The 14526-nt window shown below is 40.0% G+C and overlaps 1 protein-coding gene across 2 annotated transcripts in view; it reads right to left on the reverse strand.

Annotated features, from left to right (window-relative positions):
• LOC108425352 (LARGE xylosyl- and glucuronyltransferase 1) overlaps positions 1 to 14526 on the reverse strand; it is an 88864-nt gene that overhangs the window by 48322 nt on the left and 26016 nt on the right. The window contains exon 3 of one of the 2 annotated variants that reach the window (XM_017693941.2): positions 5306 to 5601. In XM_017693941.2, coding sequence (XP_017549430.1) covers positions 5306 to 5601 — 296 coding nt within the window. Of the gene's footprint in view, positions 1 to 5305; positions 5602 to 14526 lie in introns of those variants that run through there. The other variant, XM_037539914.1, reaches the window with a different exon arrangement.

Raw genomic sequence — 14526 nt, forward strand, 5'->3', positions numbered from 1 at the left:
ACTGACACACGAGGCCAGTGTTCATCATGCTGCAACAGATATCAGACACTTAGTGAGTCCACCTGTAGCTTTATTTAGAAATGACAGAAATAGATATATATACATATATACACACACACACACACACACACACATACATATACACACATATATATATATATATATATATATATATATATATATATATATATATATATATATACACAGTGGGTTGCAAAAGTATTCATACCCCTTGAACTTTTCCATATTTTGTCACATTACAACCACAAACATAAATATATTTCACTGGAATTTAATGTGAAAGACCAACACAAAGTGGTATACAATTGTGAAGTGGAAAGAAAATTATACATGAATCAAAACATTTTTTACAAATAAAAAACTAATAAGTGCGACGTGCAAAAGTATTCAGCCCCCCTGAGTCAATACTTTGTGGAGCCACCTTTTGCTGCAATTACAGCTGCAAGTCTTTTAGGGTATGTCTCCACCAGCTTTGCACATCTAGTGACTGAAATTCTTGCCCATTCCTCCTTGCAAAACAGCTCAAGCTCAGTCAGATTGGATGGAGAGCGTTTGTGAACAGCAGTTTTGAGATCTTGCCACAAATTCTCAATTGGGTTTAGGTCTGGACTCTGACTGGGCCATTCTAACACATGAATATTCTTTTTTTTAAACCACTCCATTGTAGCTCTGGCTTTATGTTTAGGGTCGTTGTCCTGCTGGAAGGTGAACCTCCGCCCCAGTCTCAAATCTTTTGCTGACTCCAACAGGTTTTCTTCCAAGATTGCCCTGTATTTGGCTCCATCCATCTTCCCATCAACTTTGACCAACTTCCCGGTCCCTGCTGAAGAGAAGCACCCCCAGAGCATGATGCTGCCACCACCATATTTGACAGTGGGGATGGTGTTTTCAGAGTGATGTGCAGTGTTATTTCTCCGCCACGCATAGCGTTTTGCATTGTGGCCAAAAAGTTCTATTTTGGTCTCGTCTGACCAAAGCACCTTCTTCCACATGTTTGCTGTGTCCTCAACATGGCTTCTGGCAAACTGCAAACGGGACTTCTTATGGTTTTCTTTTAACAATGGCTTTCTCCTTGCCACTCTTCCATAAAGACCACATTTGTGTAGTGCACGACTAATTGTTGTCCTGTGGACAGTTTCCCCCACCTGAGCTGTGGCTCTCTGCATTTCATCCAGAGTCACCATGGGCCTCTTGGCTGCCTCTCTGATCAGTGATCTCCTTGTTCGGCCTGTAAGTTTAGGTGGACGGCCTTGTCTTGGCAGGTTTACTGTGGTGCCATACTCTTTCCATTTCCGGATGATGAATTGAACAGTGCTCCGTGAGATGTTCAAAGCTTGGGAAATCTTTTTATAACCTAAGCCTGCTTTAAACTTCTCCAAAACCATATTCCTAACCTGTCTGGTGTGTTCTTTGGACTTCATGATGCTGTTTGCTCCCCAATATTCTCTTAACCAACATCTGAGGCCGTCACGGAGCAGCTGTATTTGTACTGAGATTAGATTACACACAGGTGGACCCTTTTGAGTCATTAGCAGTCATCAGGCAACTTCTGAATGCAATTGGTTGCACTCAGGGAAAAGGGGGCTGAATACTTTTGCACGTCGCACTTATTAGTTTTTTATTTGTAAAAAATGTTTTGATTCATGTATAATTTTCTTTCCACTTCACAATTGTATACCACTTTGTGTTGGTCTTTCACATTAAATTCCAGTGAAATATATTTATGTTTGTGGTTGTAATGTGACAAAATATGGAAAAGTTCAAGGGGTATGAATACTTTTGCAACCCACTGTGTATATATATATATATATATATATATATATATACACACACACACACATATATACATACACATATATACATACATACACACACACATATATACACACATTTTTATATATATATATAATTTTTTTTTTTTTAATTCTCATTCCACAGCTGAGATGTGCACAGGGAGGGGTGTAATTGATCCTGACCCGCTCTAGAGGGTTATCTGCTCTCCCTTTTCCACTCACTGCTGTTTTGCCAGTGGGTAAGTGTAACCTAGCTTATCCAATCAGCAGGAAATGAGACAGTAGAGGCACACACAAAGCCTTCTCAGAATTGCACAGCGCATCATCACTCCTTCTCTCACACAGGGTAGTGTGCAGAAATGTCTGCTGAAAATACAAGAAAATACAATAAAGACATTCTTTGAAAAAAAGAAATAATTTTTTTTTTATATTCTCAGAATTTGTACTTTGTATTTTCCATTCCTATGATGTTTTTATATGATGTTTTTCAGCAGTGTTGCCAAGTGAAACAAGCACACAAATAGCTGTGCAAAAGAAAATCCTTCATTTCCAGTTAAAACAATCATTAAGCCATTCATTTTTCAGGAGATATTTCTGATGTGATTAGACAAAAGATAATCCACTGCATAAGGAAGTCAGAGGGAAATACGTGAGAAAAAGAGTTCAGATATGATTACAAGGTATGAAGAAAATGACTCCTAACATCTGTGCAAGACCTGGTAGACCATCAAAACTGTTACTATCCTTTGACAGAGAGGAGAGAGTCAAGTTCCACACTTGCTTCAGATTTGAAAAAAGTGAACATGTGGAGTGTTGTGGACTGATAAGGCTAAATTTGTAATTTGAGATTAGTGGGATCATGAGAAGCAGAAAATGCAACCAACTTCTACAACTGAACTGAAGGTTTGGATTTTTTTGCAGATTTTTTCTGCTGTTTTTTGGTGAGAATTTCTGCAATTTTTTGAAAAACATGACGTTAGCCACCCAAAAAGAATCAAAACTGTAAAAAAGGCAAAGGGTGGAGACAGTAAATACTGAACAATTTGACGTTACATTCAGTTGTGGAGGCTGTCGTGTCATGTTTTTTCAGCTTTTTACCCAATGCAAAAAAATAAATAAATGTAAAGAAAAGTAGAAATTAAACAAATAAAGGTGGTCTCTGAGTTTTGCACAGTACTGTATATATAAACCATGTATATACATCAAGCCAAGTTTTTTTTTGCTGTCAATTACTTCAGTTAAAATTACTGAAAATGCGGTCTGGTCACTTTTCCTTTTACTTTTGTCTAAAACTGTCGTCGTCTATGAGGCCTAAGAGTGAAGTGTGAGTGAAATTTTATTGCAGTCCAGTAAGCATCAGTCCACCTGTCCACTAATGTAGGATTTGTGTACAGATTTTTCAAATTCTCAAATTTTACTATTACAACATAAAACCCCACAGTTTTTCCTTCATAAATAAATGTTTAATAGGTTTTTCCTTCCAACAATAACAATAGACTTGGAGCACCTTGGTACAGAAGTCAACTGTTCAAGACTCTGACATTGATTGACAGCTCTCGTCTGGCAGAGCTTTGACACATGACCAGCCTCCAGAGATTTAAGCCTCTGGGTGAAGTCTGAAAAGAGTACAGACTTTGGAAACACATGCAATTTGGATTTAATATGGAGTTGTAACCAAGCAAAGTAATCAGTAGAGCAAAGTGGAACACGGATCCAAGATGTACACTATTTAAACAAATACATCAAGACAGTCATGACTTGACTTTAATCATGGCAGCAATATATTGACTGGCTGGAATTACATTAAAAAGATCAGAAACGAATAATGATGTGTTTGAAGCTCTAATGCCAATGAAAGACAAACTCTGTACAAATGCACAACTAACTTCTAAGCCAGTAAATAGACAGCGTATACACTTACAGGCGAAGTGGTACAGACCACCGCTAAGAGGTTTAAAGGGTGAAATTTTTATGATGTACAATATGCATTAGAATTTTTTTTTTCTGAGGTTCGCAAACAAGTGGCATATACCAAATGGCTTAATAGGCTGACATCCAATTAGCTACTTGTTTCTATGCAGTTACTACAGACTGACTGTTGCTGTTTGCAGCTTGTAACTGTTAACTGTTCTAGAAGCACTGATGATATCCACATTATATGACAGACAAAAGCACATTATGATTTAATACCACAGTAATAACAGCATACTGTTGTGCAATTTTCTTGTAAAAACTTATTTTCATTAATATGTTTACACTTTTAGGTACCAAGTCCAGTATGAATGCACTATTAACTCAAATAGTATTGAACAGTGTTGTACAGAGAGTAAAAATAATGCTGCCATTTGTATACTTCTATGTTCCGTCAGTAAGATTTGGGTTGAGCAAGACTATGTTGGGAAAAGCTGATATCATGTTCTTCTTTGTACCAGTCAGAACTAGGCCAGATTTTTCGTCAGCTGTCTCTAACCACAGACCCCCACCACAAAAACCCAAGTTTCTTCAATTGTGCTTGACTGACTACCAGTGATCTTCAAGTCTAAAAACAGTGGGCAATCGTGGTAAAGATTAAGACACATGGTACCAATAAAATTGAGACCCTTCTCTGTCCTGACACCCAGATTTTGGAGCAAACTTCCACTGGCCAATGAAGTACCCAAGCGAACTAATCTAGCATTTAATGAAATACACTTATGCTGTGTCTTAATTCAGTATTTTTTTTCTTGGGTATCAGCACTGGCTTTTGGTTCTGGCATTATCTTAGTTCAATAGTTTGGACTATAACCTATTTGTATTAGTTAAGATATATTCTCTGAGTGGACAACAAAGCACTTTTGCAAGTCACTCTGTAGAAGAGTGTCTTTAAAATGTCATAACTGTAAAGATCAGCCTCTTATGGCTTACAGCATTAATGAGAAACCCATGTCTGCACCCATGCTCACCTGATGAAAGATCAGTTTCACAATTGCACACAAGTGAAATTAGGCTTTAGAAAGAAGGATTGCTCCTCTTTCTCTGTACTATCACATGTCCGAGCTGCAGAGCTGCAAGTTATTTTGACAGTTTCATTCACGAACAAATGCAAGCATTGCTTGATTTGCTGCATGTGATAGCCAGCTGAGCACAGTCCAAATGCTAATGATGTCACTAACTCTATTTCTCTAACTCTAAAGATACCGCAATCACTCCCAGCACAAAACTTCACACCTGTAATCTGACATCTCACACAGATCCAACATCTGCCAGAAAACAAAAGCTTCAAATAGAGAAAGAAAGCTGTTGCTGTGGCTACAGTGCTACCACTATGCCGTATGAAAAGCCCACACATTCAAATGGAGTTTTTCTAAATCCATCTGAATTACAGTGTAGGATTCATATCTACAGAATCATTGTGAGTTTTAATATTATATTTATATTTGCTATTGTGTTGACAGTCTCGTTAAATTCCTTGGGCCTGCATACAGAATACAGTGACTGTCACCTCATCTTACCTCACATTTGTCCACAACAGGCTGTTGGACACAGCTGGAGCTGTTGCCTGTGGAGAACATTTTCTGTGCTTCGCTATCGCCGGTACCTTCCTCCGTGGAGTGTGGATGTGATTGATTGCCATTGCCATGGTGGTTGGAGTGGGTGGGGTTTCTGGGTGGCTGGCTCAGCTCTCTTCTCAGTGCACGGTTCTCTTCCTCCACCTCTCGAACCCGGAGCTCCAGAGCCTGCCGCTCACCAGCCCCACCTACCAGAGTAGAGGACTGAAGCTCTAGCGGAGACAGAGGCAGCGGCTTCACTGAGGAGAGGAAACAGAGACGGTATTTACTTGTAACTGGAGATTACTTTAGAGTGATACAACCACGACCTTTGCAGGAGCATTACTTACACTGAAGAAAAAGCACAACACGTTCAACAGAAAGATGACACCGTTTTGTAGAAGACAGCCTTCATAAGCTAAACTGTCTAACAGTGGGCCAAGTAGTATTACATTCAGGGATGATCCAGATCTTTTGAACAGATGTTTGGTAAGAATGAAGGGAGCAGAGTTGTACTTGAGATCTTTTCTGTTTATTGTTGTACCCAAATTTCTCTGCCTGCCCTAAATCCACTCCACTCCCCATGTGATCAGTGACAGCCAGCTGGTCACATGGCTTCATGTGAAGAGTGATTCCCATCAATAAGGCCAAGATAGTTTCAATTACAAATGAGTATTCAGATATAATAAAGTTGAATAAAAATCAAAACTTTTATAACATTACACAAAGAGATGGCATCAATTTAGTACCAGACATCAGCATCAAGCAGACATCAAGTCAATGAATCTGATTCAATCCTGCAATAAATCTAGCCTGAAATATCTCACACTGGGTGTAGCAATCATGATGTTAGCTGTTTATCTACTCCTGTGGGGTAAAACAATGTTGTCTGCAGATGATAGTATGAGCAATCTGTCAAAGAATGTAATCCTGCTAATATGAAACTATGATAAATATTCCTGTGCCAAGGAAGAGAGAGTGCAACATCACCTCAACAGGCCCGACTTGCTTTTCATTCAGAGACAGCCCTGTAAGCCTTACGTTTTACTTGTACAGATTTTATTTTGAGGTAGAAATATTTTAACGGTTTTTACTGACCAGCTTGTAGATTTTCAGAGAGTATGTTTACTGTGATTGATAATTCTTTCCAAAGTACTAAAAGGACCGCTGGGTTTTCTCTTGTACTTTCCAGTTGGTACACCTGAAGAGGGCAGCAGTTCACTAGTGTCGTACCTATATGAGCAGATAACAAAGCAAAAGAACAAAGTCTGGGAGCATTTTCTTAAAATGAAGGTGAAAGTCGTCATATCCAACATATGTACGTCTGACTTGGCTTTCCAAGGTGAGTAAATGGACAAAACTGAAGTTGATGTAACTGCTGCACCACTTGAGGCAAAAGAAAATTTGAGTAAGAAGCTGGCAACAAACCAAACAATGGCCTGAGGACACATGCTGTTGTCAGAAGGAGTTAACCTTACGCTTACAAAAATCACTAAAGCTCATCATGTTACTCTGTGTAACGTTAGTCAGTGGAATGTTTTACATCATATCCATTTCTGTTTGTTAGAAGTGTTTATCAACTACTTCAAAAAAACTACTGAACATTTGTTCTGCTCATCCCGTTACAGCGTTACACATGTACAACTGGGTAATTAACTCAGTTGTTGTAACAAAGTTGTCATGTGAAAAAAGGGTATTCGCTCATTCTGGAAACCTCTTTCACAAGAGCCTGTCTAGTAAACTAGCTCATTAAAATGTTAAACTGTTTAAATGATGCTGCAGCCTGAAGTGCTATGATGTTTATCTACTTATTTATTACATCGCTTTTTTTCCATGGTGGTAAATTAGCACTTGGGGAACAGTACCTCAGTGCAAAGTTCAGGGAGGGATGGAGGAATGGAGGAATGGAGGGAGGGATGGAAATAATAGTAATAATAAAAAATCCTGTGCATCAGTAACCTTTTACCACAAACAGCAAGAAAACTGCTCAGAGCAGGGGAGACAAAACCTTTCCACACATTAGCACAGCTCATGGAATAACATTTATAAGGTTACTCACAAAAGAGGCTCTTGAATATTTTCTATAGTGGGATGTTAAGTTAGCAAAGCCCAGCGTGGCTAGCCAGTGATTTCCAATTAGCAGTCAGGACAGCGTGGTAATGCGCTGCATGCTTTGAGGAACATGAATGTTATTCAGTCGATTCTGTGGCTTCTGAAAAGACACAGTTACTGAGGTGAAAACAGAGAGCGCCGCAGTTTTCCCTCAGCAGTTGCAACATCTGTGTGTACATGTATAGAAGAGCATGAGTGAGAGGGGTGGAGAAGCCCACAAGCTCCTGCAGCTCTCAGGGAAATAATGATGAACTCTGTCTGAGGGTAATTTTGAACACCAGAATTGTGCAATTAGAAACGGGCTTGTCATACAGACCAAGCAGCACACCTTTTTTCCTGTCTGAAATGGGCTCAGGGAACTACAAACAGTGACAGTGGCCATGAAATGGCCATGTTCACAGCTGCATGGCTTCACCAAACAAACAAATGAAAATGGGGCAATCAAGGGTTGGAGGTTAGGGAAACGGCCCTGTGACAGGAAGGTCGTCGTTTCATTCCCCTGAGCCAACAGTACCAGACTGAAGTGCCCCTGAGCAAGAAACCTAATCCCACACTGCTCCCCGGGCCCCATGGATAAGGCTGCCCACCGCTCCGGGTAAGTGTGCTCACTGCCCCTAGTGTGTGCGTGTGTGTGTTCAAGCCGCAATCCTCAAGGCAAAACACAGCGCAACTGATGTTTCAGCACTCTCACAGGATTTGTATCAGTGTTTCAATAAGTTTGATGACAGGACAGTGCATTCTGTTCATTGTACTGCTGAGGTGGAAGTAGCTGTATATTAAAATATACAATAAAAAAAAATCTTTGTGCACAGCAGTGTTTCCAGAAAGCTTTCCATCTGCATGAGAATTCAAAAACTCAAACACTCACATGAGCACTGCACTAAATACACAGCGCAAAGCTAAAAGCAGAAATTCTTTGTAACAACGTAATGGCAGCATGTTATAAACACTGTAGGCTTCAATCTGCAGGCCATCAGACCTCCATAAGTCAGGATTTCACAATATCCAAATCCAGATTTGTTAAAAATAAAAATTCAGACATGTAGGCTCCTGAGTGGCACAAACATCTAAGCATTGGCCGTATCATCAGGAGATCGTGAGTTCGATCCCTGGTGATGCTAGAGCCGTCCGTAGCCGGGAGTCCAAGACAGCACAATTGGCCTCGCTCTCTGAGTGGGTAGGATGGCCCCCATTCTCCTCCCATCACTCAAAGTGATGCTTGTCAGCGCAGGCGTCTGTTAGCTGACGTAACAAATCTGGCGGTTGGCGCTTTCCTCCGAGCGCATATGGCTGTCCAACGACGTTGCGTGAGTGGCAGTTTGAAAAGAAGCAATGGCTGGTTTCACAGGTCTTGGAGGAAGCCTGTGCTAGCCTCACCCTCCTAGCCTTGGTGTGATAGGGAGAGTCCTAACTAGCAGGTGGAATTGCAGATTACTAAATTGGGGAGAAAATCAGGTACAATTGAGAGAAAAATAAATAAATAAAAATTTAGTGTGGATGGGGCCTAAGACAGACAGTACAGGAGTTACAGACCACTATGCTACAGCACCGCACTAAAGCCAATTGTGCTCATTTCACTTGTCTGGATAAAACAAAATAAACAGATAAGCTTCCATTTTAATCAGTGTTTCAAAGCTGTATAGTCTGTTGTGCTCTGATGTAGAATAATCAAGAGGAATGTGCTTAATGCATTTATTTTAGGATACAATTTTTATGGTTCAAAATATTAAATAATACAATGGTTGTCATAGTTCTGAAAGTTGTGCATTTGTGAGTTCCTGAGTCTTCTCTTTAAATGATGCAGACAAAAACTGTTTTGGATGTTCGAGAAACTTCAGATGCTCATGTAGGTAAGAGAGTTCAAAGCCACATCTAGCTTTAAGCATTTTTGTTTTCATGTTTATAGAGGAGGGACTCTGTAAGTCAACTACAGATGCCTGTGGGAAAGGAAGAAGTAAGCTGTACAGAAAAAGCTGTACACATGCTCTAGGAGACACCCAGCAGAGACAAAGAATGTACCCTAATGTAGCCACTACACAGTTAAAGTGAATAAAACACTGCATGTAAATACGTTTAATATGTATTAAGTTCATAGTTTTAAAAGAACATAATCCTCTCTAGTTCTTTGAATCATCGTCATCGGATGCAGTGCCCCATCACCCGGCTCTAGACAAAATATGACCAGAAGCAACCATGAGTAAGAGAACAAACTAAAGTTCCTGATGATAATCCAAAACAGAAAGCACACATTCTCAGTTTTGGCTAAAATGTCACTTTGGAAATACACCACCACCTTTCTAATATGACCAAAAGCATAAATGAGCCTAAATGGTTAAGTAGAATAAAGCTGTTGCTTAGAGAACAAGAAATACCTTCTATGTGGATATGCCAAAGCACCTCTGCCTCTTTTCAAGGCTGAGCTTTATTTGCTGAGTGGATTCTGGGCTTAGTCTCACTGAACTGGCGGAAGCCGTGTTTGGTAGAAGCATTTTGTCCATGCTTTGGCAGCTGCTGTACAATATGTGCACCTGGGCCTCTTTTGTAGGCCAAAGTCATTGTTGTCCCAATAAAAATGAAAATTTGCTGTGGAAGTAATATCAGGAGATTGAATATTCATGCCAGAGATTTCATTCAAAGAGCACCTTCGCTTCTGTTGAATAGAGTCAGACATGGACAAGATACGGAACACTTTTAAAATAGTTTTTATAGCAAATTATTTTACATTTGAAGAAATCAAATGATCGTTGTAGTTGTAGTATTTTCTTTAAGTAATTGCACCTAGCCTAAAGGGAAACAAGATCATCATGATGCTCTTTCTAGGCTAGAACATGTTTTTTTCCCTAAACGTACACAAGATGACGGCTCTAACTCAGACAGAATATCGTTCCCCGCTAATCAATGGTGCATGAAGAAAACATTTATTTTAAGGCTGTAAGCAGGCCGTGTGTGAAAATCCCCTCATTGTGTTTGCTAAGCCACTGCTCAACCCATGAAGCTGAGATGAGGCGGCGAAGCATTTGACTTGCGACTCATTGGCTGCTGTAATGCTACCGCTCATAGAGCACTCATGTGTACTGCACTTTATTTGCCTGAGCTCAGCGCCTGCTGCAGCGACAGACTTGCGCCCACGACAAGACCACTTACGATCACATCATCTGCGTAACGCACTCAAACTAACCCCAAAAAACCCGCTCCCTTCCATGTGGAACTTGGACAATTCCATTACCTTCATCATCCACCCGAAACAAAGCTCTCCAGATTATCTCAAAGTAAGATAAAGGCTGCCTCTTGCCTCTCTACTGCTCTGTCAGTCAAATGAAGTGGTTGGATGGTAGAAGATAGCGAGGAAAGGTTCCTTATTTGCATCTTCATCAGCTTGGAGGAAGTGTTCTATGAAGAGTTTAAGTAGTACAGGGTGGTGTGGATGTTTTTTCCCCCCTAAATGTTACAGCATCAGATGATACATAAATTTGCATTAATAAAGTTAATGAACCCACATTTACTGAGTGCTGCTACTGTACGCTGAAATCAGGTCTTACAAACCTGGCACAGCATGTTTTGATTGGACTGTATTTTACAAGGAACTTTGTACAGGATTGTAAATGTTAACTACACCTGTGACCAATTAGTGGAGTTTATCACAGTTATTTTCAACATTTGTTACCTTTACAATCATATGTTTAAGCTGCAGCCAACAGAAAGTAAATTGGTTGTGTTTTCTTCAGTTTGAGGCTAAAATGTGTCATGAGTCTTACAAATACAACCAAGTTTCTACAGAAGGGCTATTAGTGATACTTTTGATCCCACAACCGGGGAAATTCCACCTCCGCATTTAACCCATCCACCTCAGTCATGCACTGTCGGCCCTGGGGATCGAACCGGCAACCTTCCGGTCACAGGGCCAGATCCCTAACCTCCAGCCCACGACCGCCCCACTATTACGAAGAGCATTTGACAGGCTTTAAATGCTCTTTGGTATTTGATAATTACTTGAATATAAATTCTCAACATCAAAACAATAATATTCCATGCATTCTTTTAGTTGCCCATCTGACAGAACAGATATGCTTCCATTTTAATCAATGTTTCACTCCACACTGGTTGTGCTAGACATGCATCTCACGTCCACCAAAGTGCAATCACACAATCACACCCTCCAACTTTCTACAGAGTTCCTAACTATATTTAAATAATTTGATAAAATGTGATCATGCTGCCGTTGTAGTTCTGTGAGAGTCAAAGGTGTGTGTGATGGTGTGTGACGGTGATTCGTCTCAGACACAGTGGTAAAAACTTACGATTGTGATTTTTTCACAATAAGTAGATCTTTTGTTTATACTATCCAAGGTTTAAACCTGCTTTAAACAGGAAAATAACAGCTAATATTCTCACCTCAAGCAGAAATGTGAAAGTGCAGAGCCGAAGGCAGTATAGATGTTGTAGAGCATTTTACTCATCACCCAAAAATTAAAAAATCTCCCGTAATTAGACTTCTTTGCTCTTTTAGCATGAATGCCAACATAAAAGCTGTGCTCTGAGGCAAGATGATGTGGAATAATGACGTGAAATGTCTGAAAAACATTAGACTACAATTTATATGGCTTAAAAAAAGATAAAGGTTTAAAATACTATACAGAGAAGTGAATATTACTGTAATGAATGAATCAAGTATTAGAATTGTTTTATGGGGCAGTGCTGAGTAATGTTAGTTTATTTGCACTTGGGCTGTGTATGTTGTCAGCTGGGAACTACTGCATACTGATATCTAGGAAGCAAATTAGCTAAATCAGCCAATTTGGTCACTTTAGGCTTGTGTTTTAGTACATATAGTTAACCAAAAAAGAGATTTACATTGGTAAAAGCAGTTAGTTACACAGTAATTAATCATCAGCCAAAATATCCGAAAGCACAAGAAAGGAAATTGCCATATAAATAATTGATTTTATTAATAGTGTGCAACTATTAAAAGAACAAGCCTAAAGTGACCAAATTAACAGGTTATTCCCAGCTGTCCATGCTCAGATCCCAAATGACGCAAGTGATTTGAGCTCACTGCTGCCCTCTAAAAGTGTTACAGCACCAGACGTTAAAACGTTAGAACGTTTTGAGGTCTCAATAAACATGTTTGCTGTTTTTTTACATGAATTTGACTGAATGAAACAGAAGAAAACACACCCAATTCACATTCTGCTTCTGCCACAAATATATGACTGTGAAATTAAAAAACTAAAAAAAAAAAAAGTGAGCCTCTATAATCACAATCAGGCAATAACGTAATAACTGTGACAAGCCTAAGAGTAGTAGCTCTAGTGTATCACCCAGCTCTAGCTCTAGGTGACAGTGTCAATGTGAATATCTTTCTAAAATGCACATGAATGCTAGGAGTTGGCATACTAGGCAGAAGACCAGACTAAAAATGAATTATTAACATCACCCTGAGCAAACTTTGACTCCCTTGCCGTTATTTGGTGTGGTCTTTGGCTTGTGTGCCATATCTGTTCTTTCCACTTGCTCCAGGCACTGTGAATGGAGAAGAATCTAACTTTTTTCTGCTTTTCCTCCCACACACCTCCCCCCCAAGAGTCTCTAAATGTCACTTTGGGTGTAGCAGAAAAAAAAGCCACACTACGGGCCGTTTCAGAGTGGCACAAACACGACCGGCTCAAACGAGTGCTGTGCCACTAGGTCCGATTCTCTGTGGACGGAAATTTCAGATGAATGCCAAATGCAGCAAATGGGGTGGCCAGAGGTGGTGGGGGATGGTGTTACTGAGGGGAACTGGGGCATATTCATCTCTCTATGCACTATTTTTTCTCTGACAGTTGGTGAGCTCTCTCTTCCAGGTGCAGTCAACTAGGCCTGTCAGTTATTACATAATCACCTAATCACAATTATTTGAGATGATCACAGTCATTTGAGATTATTGCCACTATTTTGGCTGATTGGCATCATTCATTAGATTTCACTGCCATACTATGTTGCAACAAACACAATGTGAATGGTCTGAGCTGAATTAAAGCTAATAAACGTAAATAAATGAAAGCAGTACATGCATTCATCCAGACATCACGAGAACAACAAAAATGTCTAACTTAACTTGGTGCTGTAATGCATAGAGAGCAGTGCTGAATGTTTGAACATTTGTTAGCTATATGTCTATTGCTAAAGTTTTTAGCATGCATGCAGAAAGAATTTTAGGATTATCACTTATTTTCACTAACATGAAGAACACGGCTCAGCTTAACGGTACACATGATTTCTTGTAAATGCAGACCTTTGTTTCAGTGTGAGCACAGCACTGATTTGACTGTACAACCAGTGTTAACTACTAAGTAAATATAGCTGCAAGTAAAATGGCTCATGAGGCGTATTTTAATAGGTGGAAAAAATGAACAAGAAGATTCAAATCATTAATCAAAATTATGAATATGACAGTTAACCGTCAGCTAAAATTTAAAGATCGTGACGGCCCTGCACTCAACAGTACTGGCACAGTATCGTATACCCTGAAGACGTCATGTGCATCCTTAACCCCTCACAGACTTATAGCACTCTCGTGTGGTATAGCAAGAGGCTTGGCATCATTAGAGACACTTGAATAGACTGAAATGCAGAAGCACACCCATGCTGTAATCCATCTGAAAGGAGCTAGTGCAAACAAAAGGAACCGAGAGAAATGAACAAAGCACGCTGAAATAGAACCAAAAAGTTTGGCTGGGTCAAAAGCATTTGCCTCTCATTCCTTAATTTCTAGTCAGGAACACCTGCCGTCTTCAAAAGCAAAGTCAAATTCCTCTGGGCTTTCACATGAAGGCAAGGGAGAGTTTTGACTCGGTGATATTTCAAAAGGGCTCCCTTGGGTACGTACTTGTGAACGAGCGCAGCGGTGAGTGTGCAGTGTATGAGACACGGCAGAGAGAGGTGTGAGGAGATGCAGAGCATTAATGAGATATCAGCAGCAGAGCCAAGAGGCAGCCATTAGCATAAGTTCCTGCTGCTGCGCATTTGTGCATTCAGACGCATTAAAACAGTCAGAGCCCTCCTCTGTCACTTCTGCGTACCCAATCAATCAC

Source organism: Pygocentrus nattereri, chromosome 1 (assembly GCF_015220715.1).
Source record: "Pygocentrus nattereri isolate fPygNat1 chromosome 1, fPygNat1.pri, whole genome shotgun sequence".
Classification (NCBI taxonomy): domain Eukaryota; kingdom Metazoa; phylum Chordata; class Actinopteri; order Characiformes; family Serrasalmidae; genus Pygocentrus; species Pygocentrus nattereri.